The 26,856-nt window shown below is 38.6% G+C and overlaps 3 protein-coding genes across 5 annotated transcripts in view; all 3 read right to left on the bottom strand.

The window, feature by feature from the left end:
- LOC308697125 (uncharacterized protein) overlaps positions 1-26,856 on the bottom strand; it is a 450,215-nt gene that overhangs the window by 66,134 nt on the left and 357,225 nt on the right. The window lies entirely within an intron of this gene.
- LOC308697154 (uncharacterized protein) overlaps positions 1-26,856 on the bottom strand; it is a 190,591-nt gene that overhangs the window by 117,734 nt on the left and 46,001 nt on the right. The window lies entirely within an intron of this gene.
- Positions 825-20,742, bottom strand: LOC308697172 (uncharacterized protein). Of its 3 annotated transcripts, XM_081376315.1 has the most exons (7): positions 20,485-20,742; positions 16,087-16,174; positions 15,242-15,583; positions 3,359-3,385; positions 2,690-2,716; positions 1,852-1,878; positions 825-1,755 (listed from the first exon to the last, which is right to left on the bottom strand). In XM_081376315.1, the coding sequence occupies exons 3-7, from the start codon at positions 15,513-15,515 to the stop codon at positions 1,568-1,570; spliced, it is 543 nt and encodes a 180-aa protein (XP_081232441.1). In that variant the 5' UTR covers positions 15,516-15,583; positions 16,087-16,174; positions 20,485-20,742; the 3' UTR covers positions 825-1,567. The 3 variants fall into 3 exon arrangements, with proteins under 3 accessions (XP_081232441.1, XP_081232439.1, XP_081232440.1); XM_081376313.1 differs by lacking the exon at positions 20,485-20,742 and having other exon boundaries at positions 16,087-16,220; XM_081376314.1 differs by lacking the exons at positions 16,087-16,174; positions 20,485-20,742 and adding an exon at positions 15,663-15,940.

Below are 26,856 nucleotides of genomic sequence, written 5' to 3'. Positions count from 1 at the left end.
AGAAGAGTTGAAATCAAGTCAAATTTATGGTAATAAGCTATGACGCGGTTCGGCGGCAACCAATCGGAATGTAGAAGTCCTCCACCTGAGACGATACAAGATTGTGTTCTCCGGTAAACTTTGGTTCCGACCACATTAGTTCCTAAGCAAAATGGAGGAAAATTTTATTATTTCTGTTGCGGGTTTGCCGTTATTGTACGACTTGTCATCCATAGTGTTGTCAGTTTGATTAGAAAAAGCCGCGCAACACTATTTATAGGCAACATTTTCGCGCTAGAACTTCTTTGAACTAAAAACGCTTGTTTTTTCAGCTGGAATGCAATTCATTTGCTCAAAATATTAATGATTTTGACCAATTGCAGCTACGTTTTTTACGGCCCCTTTAAATAAAGTTTTTAAAAAATCACGCATTCTAATCTGCGTCAGAGCATCCCCGAATCTTTCTACGGCGTCAGTGGCAGGGCTGAGAGCGGCAAAATTCGCTCTCGTCGGCGGCGATGTGAACGTACAGTTAGGGGAGTTCAGGGGCATGCTCCCCTGAGAAAATTATATATATATATATATATATATATATATATATATATATATATATATATATATATATATATATATATATATATATATATATAGTAAAACATAATGGAATTCAAGAACAAATAAACAAAGTAACAAATGAAATAAATAAAAACAACAAAAGATTAACCTTTTTTGTGTCTCCGAGTGTGATGGCAGATCTGACATCGTCTTTAAACTTGTGTAAGGAGGTTTAGCATTAGTAATGAAAACATTCCTGACAGAAAATGCACAAACACATCAAATGTATTAGTTTTACTGCTGTTTATTTGATCAAAACACATTTTTAAGCAAGCCAGTAGAAAGGGGTCACTTGCGCTTTAGCCTGGTTGGTGCTCACGGAACAAGACGCAAAAATCAAAAGAGGAGACCCAAGTTTTGACTCTGAAGAAGACGCATGGGCGTTGAAACGTTAGTGGTTTTGTACCAATAAAAAATCCTTTAAAACGTTGTGTGCTCCGGTCCTGCTCCTTGGTCCTAGCTAGATCTTGGGTCTCCTTTTTTACATTTTTAAGCAAGCTTTATTTTCCATAAAACAGTTTGTATTTTTATTTTCTCAAACTCAGCTTATGTGTGCAAATTAATGCTCATCAGTCCAGATAAACATATAATGTCTAAAGATGCAGTCTAACGATATTCAAGAAAGTCTGCTGATCTTTTTTGAGCTCATTCTTTACATGTAAAAACTGCACACTGCTTGAACTCTAAGCTTGAATATTGTTTATATCTGTTAAATTAATAAATATTGCATTAAAGGTAGTGACGCAGTGCTTTCATGTTGAACTAAATATCATAGACACACAAATGAACCACAAAAAATTAATAATCACCACAACTGTTAATGATTTCTTTCACTGTTGCTGAAAAAAGTACCATTTGCCACATCTCAGGTTTTCAAAACGGATGGTGAAATCTTGTGAACAGATAAAGTCATCAGAAACACAGCTGTCTATTTTAATAGTGATGCTGATTTTACTGGCAGACAGTGCACAGCTCAGATTGTCAAATAAGGGTTAGGATTTTTTTGATTCATCAGAGCTTCTTGTTTCGCTGCTCTCCACGCTTTCTGCTGTCCACGATGGTAACTGATCACTCCTGCGACGATTATAGTCAGAAGAAACACAAACACAGCCAGTCCAACACCAGCGAACATCAACACACGCTCCGTCACCGTCACTCCATCTACAGAGACACAAGAGTTACTCACATTCATACAACAGACAGTGTTAGGAGTAGTGCTGGATTTACACATAATCAATTAAACAACCAAGATGTTACCTGTGATGTCCTCTTCTTTTGGCAGTTCTGTTTAAGAAAGACAAATATATGTCACTTTATTAAAAACACAGAAATCTGTTTAAACGGTGTTTCTGAAAGTCTTAAAGTTTTTAACAGATGTTTATTAGTGCACAAAACAAATAACTGAATTTACACAAATGAATGAATGAATGAGGCATTTATAAAGCGCTTTTATATTTACATTACATTTATTCATTTAGCAGACGGTTTTATCCAAAGCGACTTACAAATGAGAGCAAGAGAAGCAGTGAAACTAACATTAGGACAACAACATGCAAGTGCTATTGCCCTTCCCAGTTTAATCTTTAATCTACAAAAAAGTACATGCACTCTTTTTTCTTTATATATATATATTTATGTGTGTGACCCTGGACCACAGAACCAGTCACATGGGTCATTTTTTTTAAATTAAGATTTATACATCATCTGAAAGCTGAATAAATAATCTTTCCATTGATGTATGGTTTGTTAGGATAGGACAATAGTGGGCCGAAATACAACTATTGTAAATCTGGAATCTGAGGGTGCAAAAAATTATAAAAATCACCTTTAAAGTTGTTAATTTATGTTGGCGATTGTGCTGCATTCACTCATAAAAATAAATGTTTTATATATTTACGGTAGGAAATTTACAAAATATCTTAATGGAACATGATCTTTATTTAATATCCTAATGATTTTTGCCATAAAAGAAAAATCGTTAATTTTGACCCATACAATGGGCTATTGGCTATTGCCTCAAATATACCCGTGGAACTCGTGACTGGTGACGTGATCCAGATTTCCACAAAAATCAATTAAACAACCAAGATGTTACCTGTGATGTCCTCTTCTTTTGGCAGTTCTGTTTAAGAAAGACAAATATATGTCACTTTATTAAAAACACAGAAATCTATTTAAACAATGTTTCTGAAAGTCTTATAAAAAAATTTAAACAGATGTTTATTAGTGCACAAAACAAATAACTGAATTTACACAAATGGATGAATGAATGATGCATTTATATATTTACATGACATTTATTCATTTAGCAGACAAAACTAACAGTAGGACAACAATATGCAAGTGCTGTTGCCCTTCCCAGTTTAATATTTAATCTACAAAAAAAGTACATGCACTCTTTTTTCTTTATATATATATATATATATGTGTGTGTGTGTGTGTGTGACCCTGGACCACAAAAACATGGGTAATTTTTTTTAAACTGAACTTTATACATCATTTGAAAGCTGAAAAAATAAGCTTTCCATTGACGTATGGTTTGTTAGGATAGGACAATATTTGGCTGAGAAACAACTATTGAAAATCTGGAATCTGAGGGTGCAAAACAAAAATCGAAACATTGAGAAAATCTTCCTTCTCTCACTCTTTCTATCTCTCACTCCATCTACAGAGACAGAAGAGTTATTCACATTCATACACAACCAGACAGTGTTAGAAGAAGTGCTGGATTTACACATAATCAATTAAACAACCAAGATGTTACCTGTGATGTCCTCTTCTTTTGGCAGTTCTGTTTAAGAAAGACAAATATATGTCACTTTATTAAAAACACAGAAATCTATTTAAACGGTGTTTCTGAAAGTCTTAAAGTTTTTTTAACAGATGTTTATTAGTGCACAAAACAAATAACTGAATTTACACAAATGATTAGTGGTGTAACAATCCCCTCATGTCACGATTCGATACATATCACGATCCTGAACTCACAATACCATATTATTGCGATACATCATACTCCAAGACATATATTAAAGGTTAACAAAAAATGTTCTGTAAAATGCTAATTTGATATTACATTGTGTGTGTAAATGAATATTCTTGAACTTGTGCTAGAAACCCAAAGCATTGGACAATAGAGACACCAGAATAACAATATTCATGATTCTGAAGATGAAAATACAGAATTATTTTAAACGAATTTGCTTGAACTCTGACAAGATATATTTATGATAATGATGGCCACTTTTTACTGGCAACATCAGACATTTGTCATTATCAGGACCCACAAATATTCACCAATAAAAAAATTAAACATTAAATTCAACATTATATATAGTAGTTTAATGTAGTATTGACACTAAAACTCTGTAAAACGTACTCTGTTACTAACGCAACCTCGGTTTCTCTCTAGAAGAGGGAACGAGTACTGCGTAATATCTTACGCTATGGGGAAATCTCTTTTCCGCGAGATACTGAAGCCAAAAATTATCCTTAATTTTGGAATAATGTAAAACGCGTTGCGGCAGCATGCAGACATAGGCGAGACAGCTGGTTTAGCTGTTTTTTTATCGTCGAAGTGAACCAGAGCGTGTGCAGGCACGGCAAATTATAGCAGTACTCGTTGCCTCTTCTAGAGAGAACCGAGGTTACGTTAGTAACCGAGTACGTTCTCTTACGAGAGGTTCTCTCGTACTGTGTAGTATCTTACGCTATGGGGAACACAGTGTAAAACGCTGTGCATGCTGAGATCCAATACCAAAGTCCCAAGGGCAAGTGCCCGGGGCTCATAGTACACGATCATCAGGGACTCACAGAGAGTCCAGGAAGAGGGGCTAGAATAGCATCATTCCTGTAATAAATAGCATCCTATAAGGAGCAATTATATTGATAGTGTTCCACACAGCCAGGGTGAAAAACTTGGCCTAGTCTGGTGAATACAGTGGGTCTTACACACTGCCCATAGAGCTGCGCGATCGATCAGCGAGCGTTTGCTCAAGCAGTTTCAGTATTCTGGGCCGAAAGCATCGGGGCAGACAATACCGATTTATTAGACCGAAAGCAGCTTAGCTTGCAAAGCGGGAACCTCTAGGTTATAAAACCTTATAAATGTAGACGGGGAGGCCCAGCCTGCCGCCGTACAGATATCTTGCAAGGCAATCCCACAAGACCAAGCCCACGACGAGGCCATGACCCTTGTGGAGTGCGCTCTGACACCCAGTGTTGTATAAAGTACTAGAAAGCAATACTTGAGTAAAAGTACAAGTATCGTACTAGAAAAAGACTTTGGTAGAAGTGAAAGTTACCTTTTAGAATATTACTTAAGTAAAAGTCTTAAAGTATCTGATATATACTGTACTTAAGTATCAAAAGTAATTTTCTGATATTTAATGTACTTAAGTAACTGAAGTAAAAGTAAAAGGTTTTTTTATTTTTTATTATTATGCGTTGAATTCAGCGATCACGGAAACGCGAAAAACTGGAGGGACTTTAAAAAAAATTGCATCACAATAAGTGTATTGTGATTGTCACTAACATTTTTGTGATTAAACTGAATTTTATTAGGTTTAGTGACATGTTACAATGTTAACATGGGACAATTTCTGGTAAGCTACGCTTTTTTATTATTTCAATTCAATTGTGATTTGATTTAATATTGACTCATTTGTATAAATATTAGGTAGGCTACACAAGATAGGCGTTAATTTTCCAAAAAAAAAAAACAACTCACCTAATGCTGTAAACATACAGAGAGCCCTATCAGCTGGTAGTAAGCTATTATTTAAGGTTAAAAGTAATTAAATATAATGCGTTTTTTTATTATTATAATAAATACTTTAATGATATAAGTAAAAATATAATAAATATGTAATATAGAACACATATTTAGCAAAATACTCTCTATAGCTATTTTTTTTCTTGCCAACTGTGCTATAGGCTAGCCTATTATTAAATGGCGTTCCTGAGGTAAATGTGACATAATTGTCCTTCAGCTATGTTATTGACCTCTTCACGCTGATGAAAAACACTTATTGATCGATATTATGTATGAGGAATATACATTTCGGTAAGTTGTCATAAAGTAACCTGCTTTGTCTAGTCTGTCAGTCTCCGTGCCCTCTTTGCTTCGCGATTTTTCTGTGCATGAGAAAATGCATGTGTGGCGTGAGAGCGTGTGAAAAATGTCAATTGCGTGTGTCTTATGGTGAATGCGTGAGAGTTGGCAGCTCTGGTTAAACGTGCTCCAGGTCCTCCAACAGGTGCTTATGCTTCCATGGCGGTTTCAGTTGTGCTTCCTCCTCCTTTGGCATGGCAGCAAACAAGCATTACGCTGAAATAGAGCGCGCGCCGTGCGGAGCGTGCGTACTGCAATCTAGGAGCAGTGATTCGCCAAACCTCCCTTATTGCAGTCGCACACATTTCTTCTGATTTTATTTTGTAGTAACGAGTAACGAAGATGCTGAGTGGAAAATAGTGGAGTAAAAGTATACATTTTATCTAGGAAATGTAGTGGAGTAAAAGTTGACATAAATTTAAATAACGAAGTAAAGTACAGATACGTGAAATTTCTACTTAAGTACAGTAACGAAGTATTTGTACTCCGTTACATTACAACACTGCTGACACCTAACGGGCACTGCAAGCCCTTAGAGGCGTAAGCCAGCACTATAGAGACTATCCATCTGGATAGGCTCTGTTTCGACATGGCAAGTCCCTTAGAACGTCCGTTGAACAAGACAAAGAGCTGCTCTATCTGTCTGAAGACAGACGAGCGAGACACATGAGCTCTTAATGCCCTGACCGGGCAAAGGAAGCTGGCGTCCTTTTCCTCGTTAGAGACCGGCAGGGCGGACAGGGAAATCACCTGAGCCCTGAACGATGTGTTGAGGGATTTAGGAACATACCCGTGCCTCGGTTTGAGTATGACTTTCGAGTCATTTGGCCCAAACTCCATACACTCCAAACTAGCACACTGAGAGCGCTTGTAAGTCCCCTATACGCTTTACTGAAGCGAGAGCCAGAAGAAACACTGTCTTGAAAGACAAGTGTTTGATATCCGTTGATTGGATCGGCTCAAAAGGGGTACCCTTCATGGCCTCCAAGACCGTAGAAAGGTCCCACATGGGAACTGAGGGAGGTCTGGGAGGGTTTAACCTCTTAGCTCCTCTAAGGAAGCGAATGACCAGATCGTTCCTTCCAAGTGACTGGCCAAGCGTCGGTTTAGTAAACGCTGCTATTGCCGCCAAGTAAACCTTGAGCGTGGATGGGGCTCTGCCCTCATCCAATAGCTCTTGTAGGAAGGAGAGAACCTCGGTCACCTCACAATTTGGGGGTGAAAAGCCACGGGCTGTGCACCAGCTAGAGAACACCGATTATTTCGAGGAATAGAGCCGTCTCGTGGAGGGGGCCCTAGCCTGCATGATCTTGTTTAACACTCCCTCCGGGAGGTTAGCGGGTACCCGTTGATGGCCCACGTATATAGGGACCAAAGCTCCGGGCGAGGATGCCAGATCGAGCCCCTGGCCTGAGAGAGGAGGTCCCTCCTCACTGGTATTGGCCATGGGGCAGCGCTCGTCAGCTGCATCAGAACTAGGAACCAGGCCTGGTTCTTCCAGAATGGAGCTACTAGTAGCACTGAGCATCCGTTTTCCCTGATCCGCTCTAACACCTGAGGTAGGAGCGCGACGGGGGGAAAGGCATAGAGCTGGCAGCAGGGCCAGACGTGGGCCAGCGCATCCCTGCTCTTGGAGAAAAACTCCGGACAGTGAGCGTTTTCTTGAGATGCAAAAAGGTCTACTTCTGCTCTGCCGAATGTCTCCCAGAGATCATTCTGCTGCTGGAACATTGTTCCTGGACAGTCTGTCTGGTCCCACATTCAGGTGGCCAGGCACGTTGCGCTGCTCTCAGCGAGCGCAGATTGTGCTGAGCCCAAACCAGGAGGCGTTCCGTCAGCCTGTAAAGGTTTCGGGACCTGATACCTCCCTGGCGATTTATATAGGCTACCACTGACATGTTGTCAGAACGGACCAAGACGTGGTGTCCTGTTATCTGGGGACGAAAGCGCCTCAGCGCGTTGTCGACTGCCATCATTTCCAAGCAGTTTATGTGTAGAAGCTTTTCCCGTTCTGACCATTGGGCGAAGAACGGTCTGCCCTCGAGCAGTGCTCCCCATCCCGAGGTGGAGGCGTCCGTAGACACCACCTTCACGCTCAAGGAAGTCCCCAGGCTTACACCTGACTGGTACCAGTCGATCGCTTTCCAAGGTTTCAGAGCTGAGACACATTTCTGAGCGACCTTGAGGTGAAAAAGACCGGAGGTCCACGCTCAGCGCGGTACTCACACTTTTAGCCAGAACTGCTGAGCAGGACTATAGTGCCGCGGTGGAAGGTTTCCGTCATGCACTGAATGTCCAGTCTGCGCTGTGGCGATAGCTGAGCTGTCATAGACAGCGAGTCCAGATCTGTGCCCAGAAAAGATATCCTCTGACTGGGGGACAGTGAACTTTTCGCCCAATTGACTTTGAGACCCAGATTCTCGAGATGCTCGAGTAATATGGTCCTGTGTTCTATGAGCTCTGAGTGTGACTGAGCTAGAACCAGCCAATCGTCCAAGTAGTTCAAAACCCGCATTCCCCGAAGTTTCAGGGGAGCGAGCAACATGCACATTGGGCCAAAGGGTAGGACTGTGTATTGATATGCCTGGCCCTCGAAGGCGAATCTCAAAAATCGCCTGTGATTTGACGCTATTTGTATTTGGAAATACGCGTCCTTCAGATCTATTGACGCAAACCAGTCCCCCTGGTGAATTTGCGAGAGGATTTTCATGGTTGTGAGCATTCTGAACCGGCGTTTTGAATGCTCTTTGTTCAGCTGCCTTAGATCTAGAATGGGTCTGAGACCCCAGTTTTCTTTTTTTTCGGTACCAGAAATGATCTGCTGTATAGACCCCCTTCGCTCTGAGCTTGAGATAAAGGCTCTATGGCCCCTTTGCTCAAAAGTTTCGCAATTTCAGTTCGAAGTAGATGTGCTACTTCCTTTTCTACCGTGGTTTCGATTCACGCCGCGCAATGACGGGGGCGTCGAGGGAACTGTAGCGAATAGCCTCTTTCTATAATGTTCAGTACCCATTCTGATACCCCGGGAAACTTACCCACGCATTTGCATGAATAGCTAGGGGTTGAATGAAATCTTTTAGTGCAATGAGAGTGTGTGTCGCGGTGGCGAACACACACACACACACACAAAACACAAAAGAGGAGAAAAGGATATAACGCCGGATAGCGCAGCAGGAACGGCGACTGAAGGCGGTGCGGCCAGTGGCTTCAGATGCAGTGGCTCCTCCTGCTGAAAAGGCTTTTTCTGACGCTGCGGCTTCTTTCTCTCAGGATCCAGTGATGCGTGAGCTCCGCTGAAGAGATAAAAATCAGCTAAACCAGCCTCTCGAAGCTATATTTATAGGCCAAGGCCACGCCCGTTTGGCGGGGCCTTCCGATAGGCTGCTGCAGTTGCCGCAGGGAAGCCAATAGGCGTGCGAGCTGTCTCACCTATGTCTGCATGCTGCCGCAACGCGTTTTACATTATTCCAAAATTAAGGATAATTTTTGGCTTCAGTATCTCACAGAAAAAAAGAGATTTCCCCATAGCGTAAGATATTACGCAGTACGAGAGAACCTCTCGTAAGAGAACTGAATTTTTTCTCACACTGTAATTTTTATTTTGGGTGAACTATCCATGATACATATGGTCACTATCCACGATACATATTAATGCATTTTTGTATAGTGAAATATTGTGACACAATATATTTTTACACCCCTACAAATGATATAGTTCAAAAGTTTCTTAATACTTTGTTTTGCTTAATATTTTTAATCAACCACTGAGAGATGCCTAGTTCCCCATAGATACGGTTCACTCGAATTGCATTTCTAGGATGGGGGGAAAACTTCCATTTCTGTCAGGACCACTATTGTCAAATAGCATACAGTTGTATTGGCAGTGTGGTTCTGTTCTGGGCAGCCTAGCATGTATAAGAGCAATAACCATCCTTAGGGTAAACAGAACAGAACCAACATGAATGTATTGCAGTGCAGATATCATTAATTCAAGATTTTAATGTACAACAAAATTCGAGAATTTATTCTGATTCAAAGGGGAATCTGAATGCCGATCCTGACTGGACGAGAGAGGTCAATTTGTAAAGAAACACTATTACACGCCTGTACACATATATTCAAACACTCATACCTATAGACTGAACACGTAATACGCATGTACACGCCGTCAGCGTTCCCACTGAGTGACGTTTTTGAAGTTTACGCGGAGATGATAACGTTTTTCTAAATTGTTCAACGCTTGCACCTTGGACCCTGTTTCAAGGTTTGTGTTCTCAAGCACCAAACACTGTTGTTGTGAGAATGAATGGCAAGAACACATTAAAAGTTTTCTGTCTTCTGTTAGAACGGTGTCGTGTTAGCGTCCGCTAAGTTAATAACTAATGATCTTTGCAACGGAAGTGAATCAATCAAAACTAACTTTAGCTGGACAATAACTTTATTCTAGAGCTGCTGTAAAGCCAAAACAATCTGTTACTGTAATTTCCTATTATCTCTGTAAAGCTGCTTTGAAACAATCTATATTGTTAAAAGCGCTGTATAAATGAAGTTGACTGGACTTGACTTGATGACAGGTGGAGCTGGGGAGGGAGGGGGGTAATAAGCTCCTGGGAACTGATGAAGGAGCTATATGTGAATATATCAGTGGGGATTTCTTTAAGACTGCAAGGGAAGCTCGGCTTCCCCTATAATATAAAAAAATAATGGTCAAATATGTACTATTGTGTTAACATTTTATTGACTAAAAATGCGTTAGAAAACGTTAATCTCAAAGACGAGTTCATTCAGAATCAGCCAAATACAACAGGTCGGCTGACTCGCTTCTCATACATTCCCGTAGCGTCACAGTGCATTTCCCTGTTGAAGCCCAGCGTCCATTGACTTCAATGGGGCTGCTCTGAACAGTTTTTTTCAGCGCTTCGAAACTAGACGGTCATTGGATAAATGCTGCGATTATGTCCCGTCCACGGACGCTCAGCGTCTCTGGGGGTGAACGGGGAGTGGGCTGGCCCGGACTCCGGGCTTCCGCGTGATGATTGGAGCTCAGTCCCATCGCGGATTTTTCAAGTGATAGTCGAAAGACAAACTGCTGCTACCTCTTTCTTGGTATTTGCTTGTCGAAATTGCTAGCCATTTTTGTATTTGTATTTTTTTGTATTTATTTTTGTATTTATTAGATTAATTTCAGACATGTTAACAAGTTCATACACTTTGTTTCTATCATATATAGCCAGTCTTTAACTCACACAAGAAATTGAGCACATATACACATATGTGCATAGAAACCCACATCCATATCCATATGTACCTACATATATCCACACCTACCCACACATACATGCATACATACATACCCATATACATACACACATATACAGGTACATAAACATACCTACATACATATTCAAACGCTTACATATATACACAAACGCATACATATAAACACAAACACATACACACTAACACTCTTTAAAGGAGAACTCCGGTCAATTTTAAAGATTGAGCTCATTTTTTTGTACATTTGGAGTGCTGTCAATACAGAGAACAACGACAAAAATCGGTGTTGCCTACACCGAGTTATTCTATTTTTAAAATTTGCACCCTGTTGACTTCAATGGGGCAAGTAGTAAGCCTGCTTTTAGCCTCTTAACATCCTTGATGTGTCATTACAAGTGCACAGAAAATGTGAGTGATTCCTTCCGAGTGAACACGGGTGAATCTGACTGCAGTAGATGTGAAAGATATGAATAAAAATGAAGTTAATTCAGCCAGCGCTCATACCTTTGTTTACATCCTGTTTTCGGTGGAAGGCCATAGTAATCGATTGTCGAGTTCACGCGCATAGGTTTAGTTACCAATGATCACGCGCGTGAACTCGACAATCGATTACTATGGCCTTCCACCGAAAACAGGATGTAAACAAAGGTATGAGCACTGGCTGAATTAACTTCATTTTTATTAATATCTCTAACATCTACTGCAGTCAGATCCACCCGTGTTCACTCGGAAGGAATCACTCACATTTTCTGGGCACTTGTAATGACACATCAAGGATGTTAAGAGGCTAAAAAGCAGGCTTACTACTTGCCCCATTGAAGTCAACAGGGTGCAAATTTTAAAAATAGAATAACTCGGTGTAGGCAACACCGATTTTTGTCGTTGTTCTCTGTATTGACAGCACTCCAAATGTACAAAAAAATTAGCTCAATGTTAAAATTGACCGGAGTTCTCCTTTAACATGTCTGAAAAGGGGTTGGAAGAAGTAAAAACGTAGAAAATTTTCATAATACATTTCACACAACTATACATTTATACCTTTATTATATTATTACTTAGCCAATTATATATTTTTTATAATATTATTAGTAATAATTAAAACAATAATTATTAAAATAATTAAAATATTATTATCATTATTATTATTATTATACTTTATTATATTATTATTTATACCTTTATTATATTATTACATTTATACAATTATACCTTGCCATTGAGAGGACACTGGTCAAGTCACTGGAAAAGACGCCTAGTTGGAACGACAGGGTCACAGAGCATTTTCTTGAAAAGGAACATAGGGCAGAATTTACGTATAAATAAATGGACAATTTTTATGATGTAGGCCGAAAATGAGCTTCCCCTCTTTGAAAGACCAGCAGCCGCCACTGGAATATATATATGAATACAGTGATAGGCGTTGTATTCCTATAGGTCCAAGTGGATCAGCTCATGTTAGCTTGACTAACGTGACCTGCCAGAACTGATGCTACGCTTGATTTCTCAGAATGTTGAACCTTTATTGAATAACGCACAAGCCATAGCAGAGCAGGAATCCCCGCGAGTCTATTAGCTCAGCAGTGGCAACTGCACGAACCAATGGTGACGCAGTGTATTTGCGTGAACCAATCGGTGGGCAGCCCGCCAGAATGGGTGGAGAATCCGTCTATAAAACGGGCCTCATCTCGCCATAGGATTCACATTAAGGTGTCCACCGAAGCGTTTTTTTCACGCTCCTGGAGTATTTTTCCAATTGTTTTAGAGGTGCTAAGCGTCTTTTTCACGCTGAAGTGCTCAACTTTTTTTACTGGTCGCCAAGAGTTGAAGAATGTTCAACTTTGGGTAAAACGCAGCGCTCATCACTGTCACTTTTTACCCAACCGTCCAATCACAGTGGAGGAGGGGCGGGACTAATACCACTCCGACCAACCGCCACATTCTGCTTGTACAACGTCAACAGACGACAACAACACACATAATAACGGGAAAAAAATAATTTAAAACAACAGCCAGAGCAAATCCATTACATAGTATCGACATTTTATTTAGGAACAACACAGAAACAAAAGATCTGTTAAATGAGATACTAGTAACACTTCTGCGGGTATTCTGTATCATAGCGAGCAAAGCGTCTCAACGTAAAAAAATTTAAATAAAACATTACGCTGCCAAAACGCTCTCAAGCGCCACGTCCACAGCTAGGCGTTTTCAGCTGGCTAAGAATGCTTTGGTGCCAAATATATAACTCTCACTGCCCAATATTCTTCTCGAAGAACAGGGATGCGCTAAATCCAACACTGAAGTGACTTAAACTGCAGTTCATCAACTGGCCAGTAGAGACAGACTCCAAAAGAGACTCAATCCCATAGACACGCATGTTAAAACACCCAACTTTACAGCAGAGAAAAACATGCTTGCAAACTGGTACAAAAAGAGGTTTTGGTCTTTATAGTTAATTTTGCCCTTCATGATGACTGTGAGGGGGGTGAATTTTTTATAACTCATCCGTTTAAATTATATTAAGCCTTGAAGTTCTGCATAATTAAGGGCGTGGCCACTTGAGTGACAGGTGGATTGCCGCTGATGTCACTACTAGCCGTTTGTCAGCTGTCTGTTTGCGTCACGTCACCTCAGCTAATCCGCTTCTTTGCCCAGTTTCGTTTATCCGGGAGTGACGCGCTAACAAGATGGTGACGGCCGGCTCCGCCCACTTTGGCCTTCAAAAACGCTCTTCAGAACCGACGAGTGACGTCACAGACACTACGCCCATGTTTTTAGCACCCTGGCCAATTCCCCTGAGGAAAGACCTTCTGTCCCAGGCGAAGGGAATGATTTGGCACCCCAACCTGAGATGTGGGCCCTCCACATATGGCCCCGCAACGGCAACTTATGGACTTCCCATAATACATTTTTTTTAAATACATGTATGCAGAGGTGTACAATAACCAAGTACATTTACTTGAGTTCTGTACAGAGTATCTGTACTTCACTTGAGTATTATTTTTTCTGGAAACTTATGACCTTAACTTCTCTATATATGAAAGACAAATATCATACTTTTAACTCTTTGAAAGACAATTAACTTTGAAACTCAGTGGATGATTTTTTTCTCTTGTTAAAACATGATTGTTTTTTTTTTGTTTGTTTGTTTTGCAGACAGCCTATCAGTAATCACACTATAGGGTAACATGAAGTTAAATGATTTCCCAGCATTTTTTGAACACTGATCAGTTGATGGCAAAATGTAAGGTTCGACAATGATGTTAGTTAACAAACAAAAACATATTCGGGCTAATAATGTTACCTGAAGTCCTTTCAGATATATGTTTTAGCTGGATCTTGTCAAATAAACACAATGTATAAACCTTTCTTTTCTAGTATGATAGTGACTTTGAAAAGAGCTTTGTAACTTTTAAACAGGTATTAAATGAGTTCAAGATAGTCATATGGTAGCAGGGCTCCAGACTTTAACCACAGAATTAATAAACTCGCTGCGAGATCCAATAAGAAACTTTTAGATTTGGCACAGAGTTCTCTATTATAAACACAGATATCAGATCAAACATCACTGACGTGGAAACCAGGAGAGACATTGTGCCATGAATGAACAAGTTATAGAAGGCTTTAAGTCCACAAATCAGCAACATTCCCTATGGATTTAATGTAGTTGCACTACCTAACAGTAACTATGGTATTGTGACAGAAATAGTCAAACGCTTACAAGTACTACATCATATCATATATATCATATTTAAATGTTATTTTTAATGTGGTGACCAAAAGATTTTTTTTTCATCCATCAAATCCCCATTTATAGAACTAAAAGTTTCAAGATGTAGGAAAACTGACTTATTTAAAACAAAAATATTAAATTACCATTATAAACAGTAGGTAGTCTCAGAGGACGCTTTTCACTCCCTAATATCTTTTTTTTTCCACTTGTTTTGCTTTTGAATTAATATTAAGACATTATGAATGATGATCATTAAAGTTAACTTGTATTACCTGTAATACATAATATATAATATATCTTACATAATAATATAATATTTCACCAGAAGTGTCTATACTTTCACTCAAATAATGGAGTTGTGCAATGAATGTGTGTGTATTTGTGTAGTATATACATATAAACATACACAGTACACACATATATATTATTTTATATTTTGTGTGTGTGTGTATATGTATGTATTTAGGATATAAACTACTTGTGCTGCTCTCATAACAAATAGCTTAATAGCTGAAATCTGTTACCTTCAATGTCCAGTCTGATGGGTTTGTTGAAGTGCAGCTCTGGAGTGTCAGACTTTATTCCATAGAAATAAAGTCCTGAATCTGATTCTGTTACTCCAGAAATAGTTAAAGAGACTCTGGTGACCCAACTGTCTGCTGTCATTTTCATACGAGTTCTGTTTTGATTGTAAGTGGTCAGGAGTCTTCTCCCGGTTTTGTCCTTCTCAGCAGAAATCAGCAGAACGAGCTCTTCAGATCTGAGACGATACCAGGCGATTTCATCTCTGTTTCTCATGCTGCAGTTCAGAATGATGTTTTCTCCCAACCGAACTCTCACATCAGAAGATCCCTGTGCTGACAAATCTGGAGAGATGTTTATAATAATTACTATAAAGGTTTAAAATAATGACATTATGTAAAGTATTAAAGTTTGATAATTTACCACTGGAAGAGGTTTGCATATTTACAAACCAAATTACACAGAAGAAAATACATTTTTCCATTTTGTCTCAACAGATCCGAATAGTTCATAGACTTGATCCACAAATGCTGTTCTCACTTCCTTTATAGCTTTTCTACCTGCTGCTTTTTTCCGTTTATCTGGTTGCGAAAACATTTATAGGAAATGGCATCATACAACATGCCTTTCCATGTAAAGTTCTCCTCAGATGTGGTTTGCATCAGATAGGCTTAGTTAGCAAACTAACAAACTGTAATGTCAAGAAATTTTCCAAGCAAAGCAGTTTATATACAAAATCAGCTGCTGTACACATTTACCACCATCTATATTTCTCCCAACCCAGTTTGGTTTCAGTTCCACAAAACTTTCCCAATTCACATAATTGTATGCAATGTTTATTTCCTACACAGTATGATTGTTATTTCCAGATCCTCTTCTGTTGCTCCTCCTCCAGATCTGCTCTCACCGGAGAGTCCGTGGGAATCGCCGTTGACCTGCAACATTCAGTGCGAGAAAAATCGCTGTCAACATTTTTATACATTTACAGACACTTACACTGTGTCCTAACCAGACACAATGCGATAAGATTCCAGCGACAAATAATTTGTCTGTACACACTAGACGCGACGCGAGATGAGTAAAAATCAATCAAAACCCACAGCCAATCAGAACAGTGTGTGGGCGGAGTCAGACAATCAGAACAGAGTGTGGGCGGAGTCTCGCGGCGAGTGCACGGCACCAGAGAGAAATCTCGACGGCACTCGCAAGAATGGATAAGTACATATTCAAATTCACAAATATTACACCATTTAAACATTATTCAAATACACAGGCTACTGAGTTACTAAAAAAATCTTTGTCAAAGAATACACTTGTTTGTTCACAGTTTGAAGAATGTTCTTGTTTCCATTTGTTTAATTTTAAGATCTGAGGTGAATTATCCATTTTTGCTTTTACAGCCTCAAAGCTGAAGCACTAAATGATATTCAAAGTCACATTACACGCTTTTAACATTAAATAAAGCACATAAACAGCACCTGAGATTATCATCGGTACACTTTGTGTTTGTTGTTCCAGCGCGAAGTCGCAGAAAAATAGAAACCGTTTCTAAAATAGATTTGTCGCGTGTCGCCGGTTAGGACAAAAACTCTGATTAACATGGAAAAGAGGCATTTTATCACGTGTCGCCACGGTGTTATTGCTCATCATCTGTCCACATGCATAAAGCATGCATAAAGAAATTACTCAGGACAAAGCAAAAACCAAACGGTGTATCTGTCAAAGCCAGACATACCAGTTTTTGGTCACTCTTAAGGCCTCATTATACTTCTGCGTCAAACTCACGCCGTAGCTACGTAGTAGGCTGTGTGTAGCGCGCGTACCCTTCGGCGTACCCTGACGTGCACCTCTCCAAAAATTTAACAACGCGTCAACTCTACGCGGACGCAAGCGCTGTGATTGGTCTGCTAGGACTGCTCCCTCGGGTTTCACATGCTCCCTCTGCAAGTGTAATTGCGCGTCAAAGTGGACAACGACGCAGAAGTATAAATGAAAACCAACACGTTGCCTACAGCGTAGAGGCTCCGGCGTAGGTCCGACGCAGAAGTATAATGAGGCCTTTAGCATCATGGGCCAACTTGAGTTACAAAAAGGCCCCAAACCTTTTGCTGCATTCAATTATATAGACAGAACCTCTTTCACATGGAAACATCTGCTAACAATGGAAATTTACATTCAGAGGTTACACCTTTTGGGGGTATGAGACCATTTGCCTGGAGACCACCTTCCTTGTGTGCCAGTTATCTCTAAACTCTTAAAACCTTGTTATCTTTTGTTTTACTTATTTGGAAATGAGACATTTGTACCAGTCGCACTGAGACATTTCAAATGATACCAAACATGTATAATACTCGATGATAATCATTCACATTAAACTATATATTTTCTTGGGTGAATTCAGGTGATCTGAGCATGAGATGAGTGAGGGATGAGGGAATGAAATGTAGATTAGGATGACTCGGAGGTGAGACTTTCGTCTCGATAGTACACAAGGGGGAGGTCAAATGTTAATTTACAGAGAGGTCCTCTGTCCTCTCAGGGCCTCAAGTAGACTGCCTGGCATTTATCTAATTTCTCAAGTCTTACAAACGTCACAGATTATTCATAGAGTGCTGGTTTAGATCGACTATGAAGTAGGAGTAAATTAGTTCCTCCAAAAGGAGTTCTTAGGACTAAAATCGTTCCTAGTTCCTGCGGTGTGAAAGCACCAAAATCTGGAAACTTCCGCCAATAGTTCTAGGAATTAGTAATAGTTAAATACCGGTGCGAAAGGTCTCCCCAGAGGTCACTTTGATGAGCTTTCATGAACATTTGTAAGTGTTTATATACCTAGTAGTGTTGTCAAAAGTACCGACTTCGGTACCAAGTAGGTACTGAAATTTTAAAAATGTGAGGCTTTGAGCGCTGTTGAGCCTCATTAAACACCTCTGATTGGCTATTGTGTTCACGAGTTTATCGAATATGTCTGTGATTGGCTACAATGATCAACACACAGGAGCATTTGAAAGTGTTTTGAAAGCAGAAGCATTTGAAAGCCAAGCAGGACCGATCCGCTGATAGACTCCTGCTTTCAAACGCTCGTGTGTGTGTGTGTAAGCGCTCGCTGAAGAGCGTCATTGATGTATATTTACAACATGTTTTTTAAGCGCTGATCATTGTAGCCAATCACAGACATATTTAATGAGCATGTGAACACAATGGCCAATCAGAGGAGTTTATGATTCCGCTCAACAGTGCTCAATAACATTTGAAATATTTCAGTACCGAAGTCGGTACTTTTGACAACACTAATACCTAGATGTGTGTGTATTGTTAGTGTTTGTATATAGTTACTTATTTATTTACATTATTGTTTTATTATCTCTATATCTGTATTACATTTTTAGCTAGTGGAACGGGACAAGCTGGAGGCTTGAAGTCTGCGAACATATAATGTGTTGTTTCATTCAATGAAGGAGGTGAGCCGGTCCTTTCCCACCATCTCTGTGGCGTCCCGTCCACTCGGATATTTACAACCATATCTGCTGGCTAACTCATATGCAAATCTGCACACCTAAAAAAGTAATAATAATATATATATATATATATTATATATATATAGGGGAGACCGGGGATGGTTGTAACACGGGTCGTAACAATTCCAATCTGTCCAATCAGGAACTAGTTACAAATCACCTGATTCACTTCTCACATGCTCAATTTAGTTCTTATTCCACATGTGATAAAGTAGAGCCCTGTGGCAGACACAGCACATAGAGTGGAAAAAACAATTTTGAGATAAGAAAGTTACTTTTTTTACTTTTTTTTGTTTTTGTTATGGGAATTTCTGCTTTGTAGTTAAACTCATCAAACTTTTATTATGTTTATTGTGTGTCTGTGTAGATATTTTCCATGCAAGTTGTTAGTGCTAATGTTTTGCTTGTTAGCTGTAAGGTGAGCTAGTTCATGGCTACATGACTCTGGGATAGTTGTAACAACAAGACTCTGGGTTAGTTGTAACAACAATGAAACATTAAATTTTATTATGGCCAATACTATAGACTGACAGTAACAACCATGCTTACACAAATAGAATGTTCAAGTGTTCAAGTTCAATTTATTATGGTCAATTACTATGACAGAGTAACAACAGAGTCACACATGCGTGCACACACACACACACACACACACACACACACACACACACACACACACACACACAATGTTCAAGTGTTCAATTTTATTAATTATTATTATTTAAAATTTACAATTTTATTATTCAATTTATTATTATTATTTTATTTATTATTTATTATAATTTTATCAATTTATAATGGTCAATTACTATGACTGAGAGTGACAAACACACTGAGACTAAGAGTGACACACACACATCAGTTATATTGAAAAGTCAGTGTTGAATAAAAACCTTTCAAAAAATTTTTTTGTCAAAATCCTTATTTCATTATGTTACATATCACCCCGGTGGATATCATAATGTTACATCTCACCCCAGGGTATGTTACAACTAACCCAGACTATGGGGTGAATTGTAACATTTCACTCCTCGTGTTTGAAACTAAACCATGCATTTTCTGTTTGTGTTGCAAAGATAATAGCTATGTCATTTAATAGCAGACACTTGTAACTAGTTTGGATCACATTTTGAACACACTGACTTCAAAGTACTACAAGATATAGACAGAAAGGTCTAAACTGTTACAACCATCCCCGGTCTCCCCTATATAAAGGTTAGTGGGAGATTGTTTATGACATGATTAGGATAAAATAAGACTATTGATCCTGCACTGGGGATTTTTACATGTTGCAGCAGCTTTACAGACAGTGGAAAAATTAAATGTAATGTCAATAAAAAAAAAAATTAAAAAAAAAAAAAAAATCTATTTAACGAATATACAAATCTTGGTCTAGTCTTCTCCCTAAGACAGATATGTCCAGAAATGCCCTCTCATGAATGTCTGGCTGAATCAGACCTCTGTCTGTCTTTCTGACCCTCACTCTTGGCATATTCTGTGGATATAATATGACATAAACATGTTTTAATAAATGCTGCAACAGAAAGTCACCACATTAACAGCACGACAAAAGTATTTCTTTCGTCCTGACTGGAACTCATGACACTTAAACCCGATTTAGGCTACTTGTTTACTGAAAAACTCTAACAAGGCAAACTTTAAGAAATGTTTCAGCACTAAATAATCTGTAGATTGATCATTACTGGAAAAACACAACTTAGAAAACTTACCCTGCTCGAAAACTGCTTTCCGAACCTCACCACGGGAAACGATAAGGAAATCACGTGATATTTGGCAGCTCATTGTTGGCTGAACGTATTGTCATAGCTTTAAATTACTTTGTTACTTTCTTCCAGGTTTTTCCCCTACTTCCTCGCAACAGGGACTTTCGGAGGGGAAATATTTACACAGGAAATGCATTTACACCCTGGTTCCTACAGTAGAAACACACAGATTACCAGTCCAAACTGACTCCCTAGTTCCTGAGGAAAGTTCCTGCGGTGGAAACACGTCATTAATCTGAAAACGAAATATTCTGCAGAACAGAGAGAAGTTTCATTTCTCAGCGCGATTCAGATGCAGACCTCTGAGAGAGAGAGAGGGAGAGAGAGAGAGAGTTTGATAAGTACACTCCTACTCTTTATAAGAAGTACAATGGGTTTTTTTAATGTCAAGTCATCTTTCCAAATTACTCCAAATTACTCACCTTTCTTTCTACTTATTGCAACTTCTTTGCCATTGGTGTTCATTATATTATCTACCAATGCATTCAAGACTATCCTAATGCCATTCATGTACAAAGCAACGGAACTTATAAGGAAGGTTTTTTTATTTTATTTTATTTTAGAAATTTTCAAATAACTGACATCAGTGTACTATACTATTAGTAGATATAGATTTTGCAAACACACTGTCACAGATAGATACATAAAAAAGTATCAGTTTAAAACAAACAAAGATAATTCCCATCTTCTCTGGTTTTCAGAGAATTACAGTGAAAAGCTAATTTTTCGATGCTCTCTTTTCCTTTAATTGGCTGACTTGTAGTAGGCCTACTATTTCCCATTGAACACACACACACAATAAAAAATGATAATAATAATATATACATACATACATATACATATACATATATATATATATATATATATATATATATATATATATATAATTATTTTTTTATTATTATTATTTTTTTTTAAATAAAGGGACCGTTTCATTAGTGCAAAAACAGTGAAAATGGCTATGCTTTTCCTAACAGTGTTTTTTTAATAGCCAGCAGCAATACTACTGATGTAGAAATGTATTGGTGTATCACAACTCTTCCTTTAACAGCGCACTGAAAAACTAAAGCTCAGAGAATTTACAACATTCTATTACATTTGTGTTCTCATTATAATGTTATGTATGTGATAGATTGCACTTGCAATCTAAAATGTTCATAGTTATCACAGTTATAATGTTCTTAACTGCATTTCATGATCAAAGTGTAACAGTGGCATCTCATCCCAATTTTTAATTACCATAAATTCGGGCGCCAGATAGGTTTCAACCTATCACCAGAAATAAATTGTACCACCAATTACCTAAAATAAAAAAATTAAAACTTTAAATCATGACAAATAACAAAGTGGATGCAGTTCAGTTGAGTATATTTTTCACAATAAAGCAACCAAAAAACGGAGGAGCTGGAACTGAGCTTTTTTTCAGGCAAGTTGCGATTCTGTCTTTCCTTCCTCGAAAATCTCTCTCCCCCTCTCCATATTTCACTTCCCTTTCATAATTCCCACCTGACTGTTTCCTTTCCAGATATGGGCATGGAAATCTGGAAATTTCGCAGAGCTTTTAGAAATTTAAAGGGGTCATATAATGGTACATGCACTTTTACAGGTTGATTGTGCTGAAATGTGTGTTGGCAGTGCCTGTACACAACCATCATAAAATAAAAATCCATCCAGTGTTTTTTTTTTTTAAATGTTCTTATATGTTTTCCCCCATCTCAAATCAAGCCGGCTGACTGTGTGATGTCACATGGTCGGAAGCCCCTCCCACGATTGTTGATTGACAGCAGCGTTTCAACACAGACCCGCCCTCGCTTGAGAGCGAGCTGTCAATCATAGTCCGCATTGTTGATACGATGGAGCACTGTCTATGAGCAGAATGGCGTCTAAGCGATTGTGGTGTTCTGTTCTTGGGTGTAATAAGAAACACAGTCATTCTGATGTTCCTAAATCCGAACCGCTGAAGACGCAGTGGCTGAGTTTTGTTTTCGAAGGAAATATTCCCCATGATCAACGTCAATGCTTTCATGTTTGCGCGAATAATTTTTCATGACCATTAGCTGTAACATCAATCTGTCAATGAACTAACGTATACATCAGTAAACACATAGCATTCGTATCTCACTGCTCTACCCTGCCAGTACACACAAAAGCCGCTTTCCGACCAAGTAGTTACAGGAACTTAGTTCTAGGAACTGTCCACTTCTAAACAGTTCTATGAACTACTCTCCCCCAAACTCGGTTTTGCTGTTTGCATTCGCACTGGCCAAGTGTCCATAGGAACTGGTAGGAGGGGTAAGGGAGTGACGCAAGCACAGTGATTTTTATTTTGACGGCGCGACGGACCTTTATTTTGGCGGCGCTGAGAACGCCAGAGCAAACAATGCTCGCATTCTCTGTGTTTATTATTTAGCGATCTGTTTAACACAGTACAGTTTAATATGTTTTTAGATAGAACTGTTATAGAAAGTAGACAGTATATGAAAAAAAGGTTATTAGCCTATGCCGTGTGGTTGATGTCCAGTGTTGCTAGTTGGGCAGAAATACATAATCATGTTTGACTTGGTCCCCTCAAAGCTGCGTTGGATTTTCTCTTTAGCATAAAGGTTTAGAGGCCCATCTATCACTGTTTTCCATGTTTGTATAGTTAGTTTCTGGAGTAAATATATAGGCTATAATCTGCGTGTTTACATTATAGCTGTTTTAAAAATGGCGGGTGCTGGTGTTCCGCGTGCGTTCGGCCAATCAGCGTACACTAACGTCACAGGTAGTTCCTATAGTGCTGGTTTAGACCCTACTCTGAAGTAGGACCTAAATTAGTTCCTCCAAATGGAGTTCCTAGAACTAAAATCGTTCCTATTTCCTGCGGTGCGAACACGCCAACATCCGGGTACTTTAGCCAATAGTTCTAGGAACTGTGAAAAGGTTCCTCCGGTCGAAAAGCGGCTAATGATAGATCAAAGTGACATTACGTTAACCAACCATTCTGAAACGTCCTGTTCGAGCCTTAAAGTCCATGTGAACCGGAAGTTGCAAACGACTTTTCTCCAGTGTTGTGACGTATTTCCCAGTGAAACAGAATATTGAACAGAGGGCAGGGTTTTACTCTAGCGCTCCTCCTCTCCATCTCTTGCTCATTGCAGACTAACGGTTTGAGGGGAGTGGTTAAGCGTTTCCCAACCCAAGCCGTCAAACCTACATCATCAGAGAAGGGACGCCATTCCAGACCGGAAGCAACTTTTCAGATTTTGATTAAAGATTACCACGGCAAACAATTTTTTTCTGTGTATTAACTTGCACGGATTAATTTTTCACCACAAGACTAGTAATATGCGCTAACAAAGTAAATAGGGTCAATTTTGATTTCAGTTGGACTTTAATAGTCGAACTTCTTCGGGCCGTCATCTTGTTCCGTGTCCGACTCCGGTTCAAATTAATTTGTCATTTGAAGGTAGTGTTTTTCCTACTGCATGGAAAAAAGCAATTGTTACTCCTATTTTTAAATCTGGAGACCATTATCAAGTTAGTAACTACAGACCCATAAGCATACTGCCAGTACTCTCAAAGGTTGCAGAGAAGATTGTTTTTGAACAGCTGACATCCCATCTTAATACCATTGAGGCTGGCCTACATTGTATGCAGTTTGGTTTCAGAGTAAATCATTCTACCGAAACAGCTACTTTACATTTTATAGAGCAAATAAAATCTAAAGTTGACAAAGGAGGATTTGTTGGGGCTATATTTTTAGATCTACGTAAAGCCTTTGATACCGTTAATCATACAGTTCTCCTTTCTAAATTGTCTACATTTCAATTTTCACTTGAAGCTTTAGCATGGGTATCCTCATACTTATTAAATAGAGAACAATGTGTAAAAATTAAAGGGGTTAAGTCCTGTGATTTGCATTATACAATGGGTGTACCCCAAGGATCAGTACTAGGTCCTTTACTATTTAGTTTGTATATCAATGATCTTCCGCAACAGTGTGAAGGGAGACAAGCACAAATGTATGCTGATGACACCGTTATTTTTGCACATGCGAAAACAGCAGAACTAGCAGCTGAAAAGTTAAAAGCTGCTACAGAAAAGATTACACAGTGGCTGGAACAGTCATGTCTTAGTTTAAACATCAGTAAAACAAAAGGAATTTTTTTCTCTAAAACAAACGTTAAATCTTCTGATGTTGATATATGTATTAATGGTGAAAAGATAGAAATAGTAAATGAGCTCAATTATCTTGGTATAATATTGGACTCAAATCTCAGATTTAAAAAACATGTAAAGAAAATGGTGAGGAATATTAAACATAATATGGCAAACAAATTAGACCATGTCTTTCTTTTGATGTAGCTAAGGCTTTTATGCATGCTACAATCTTCTCTCATATGTCTTACTGTTTGACATGTTGGGATCAAGCTGGTGAAACTGTTATTAAACCCTTGAAATCTTTATATAAACAGACATTAAAAATTTTAGATAAAAAACCTAACCATTTTCATTCTTGTAGGATCATAGGGAAATATAATTTTTTTGACTTTGACAATTTTAGACTTTATTCAAGCATGTGTATGGTTCATAAAATCTTAAATGGTCTGGCTCCTTCTGTATTACGTGACTTTATTCATCTTCGCTGTGAAACCTCTGTAAGATCTACCAGACTATCACTTATGAGTAATTGTCTGGTTCCCTTTCGTCGTTCCGCATTTGGGTTATCATCTTACGCAGTGAAAGCCACTAATCAGTGGAATGCTCTACCAGAGGACATAAAAGGGTGTAGAGCTCATGGTCCTTTTAAATTGAAGTTAAAATCATTTTTAAAATTGAACCAATCATGTAACCATTGAGATTGTTGTAGTTAAATTAATTGACTGATTCATTATTTTATGTTTTTTTTATGGCCCTGACAGTACGTGTGTATGTATGTATGTATTTATTTATTTATTGTATGTGAACACAGGTATTGTCTGTGTAATGTTGTGTTAGCGTTGACCTGGCTGGGGGACTACGGATGAAAAATAGCCTTTGGCTAAATCCGGTACAATACATGAAATGGAAATTTTATATTAAAAATTGTGCATGGTCCCTTTATAAATAAATAAAAAAAAATAAAAAAAAATAAAAAAATTGATACGGTTGCACAGTGTCCTCAAAGACTCCCGCTGCCATTCTTCAAAATATACCCTCAACTGTTTTCAAGGCAACACCCCACGTGTGTTGTTGTGTCAAAACGCCCACAGAACAGAGGGGCGAGGTGAGCAAAGCTCATTATCATTTAAAGACACATGCACTTAAACGGCGTGCTGAAAACAGAGCTGTTTTTGACCAGGTAAAATGAGTGTTTTCTTACAATACTAATGAGAATTTTTAATTAAAGTGTATTACAAACTTTTCATTTAGACCCTAAAGAATCATATTAACCCTCTGAGGTCGGCAAATGCGCCGGCACGTTTTGCTGGATTTTCTTCACATTGTAGCACAATAAACTTAAATTACTCCGTCATTTATGGTCATACAGAAAAAAGAAATATAAAAAAATAATCTGTGATATTTCTACTTTTGTATGTGTCCACTTACAATCAAATCAAAACATTGTGCTTTTGTAAAATAAAGAAAATAAACAGGGTGTGCGTTCTGCCTCCCCGTTGCGGTGAACTTTTTTTTCTTGAGCACGTCTATAAACTGAAACAAAACTCAGCGAATACTTGTCACACATTTATGAGCCATATACCTTTATAAACATTTAAGTGTGTAGTTTTAAATGATCGGATTCAAACTGAAAACAAATATTCTCTGTTTAAGTAATTTGTATAAAACCAACAAGATGTCCAGCTTCTCAAACACTTTCTAATTATTTTTTATTTGACCATGCCCACGAGCGCAAAAGACATTCACATGCAAATCTCCACATGGAACGCGAACGTGCTCGTTACCTCAAAAACAAAACACCACACTTCATAAGTTTCATATCATCATAACGAATGGAAACATTTGAAGTAACATGATAATCAATATATTTTTCTCTAGCTTAGTTGTTACTGAAATCTTTTGGAAGATTTATAGGCTGCTATAGGTTATTGTTATTATTTTATGCAGCACTGCTCATAGCCTATGCCTACAAGGCACAACAAACCTGGTGTTCATTATATTATATATTGTTGGAAACATTTTTGTGTGTGTGTGTGTATTCTGTGAATTTTAAAAAGCAATTTTAACCGGAAAAATCTAAAATGTATTCCCAAAATCGTGCAGGCCTTTCTCTTGATATCAGTATGTTCATGTTTTTTTTTCCTTTCAGGGCACAGATGCCACTGAGTCCTGCTG

Source organism: Scardinius erythrophthalmus (genome assembly GCF_964197995.2).
Source record: "Scardinius erythrophthalmus genome assembly, chromosome: 10".
NCBI lineage: Eukaryota > Metazoa > Chordata > Actinopteri > Cypriniformes > Leuciscidae > Scardinius > Scardinius erythrophthalmus.
Note: the sequence above shows the minus strand (reverse complement) of the source record. Positions and strands in the feature narration are given on the sequence as shown.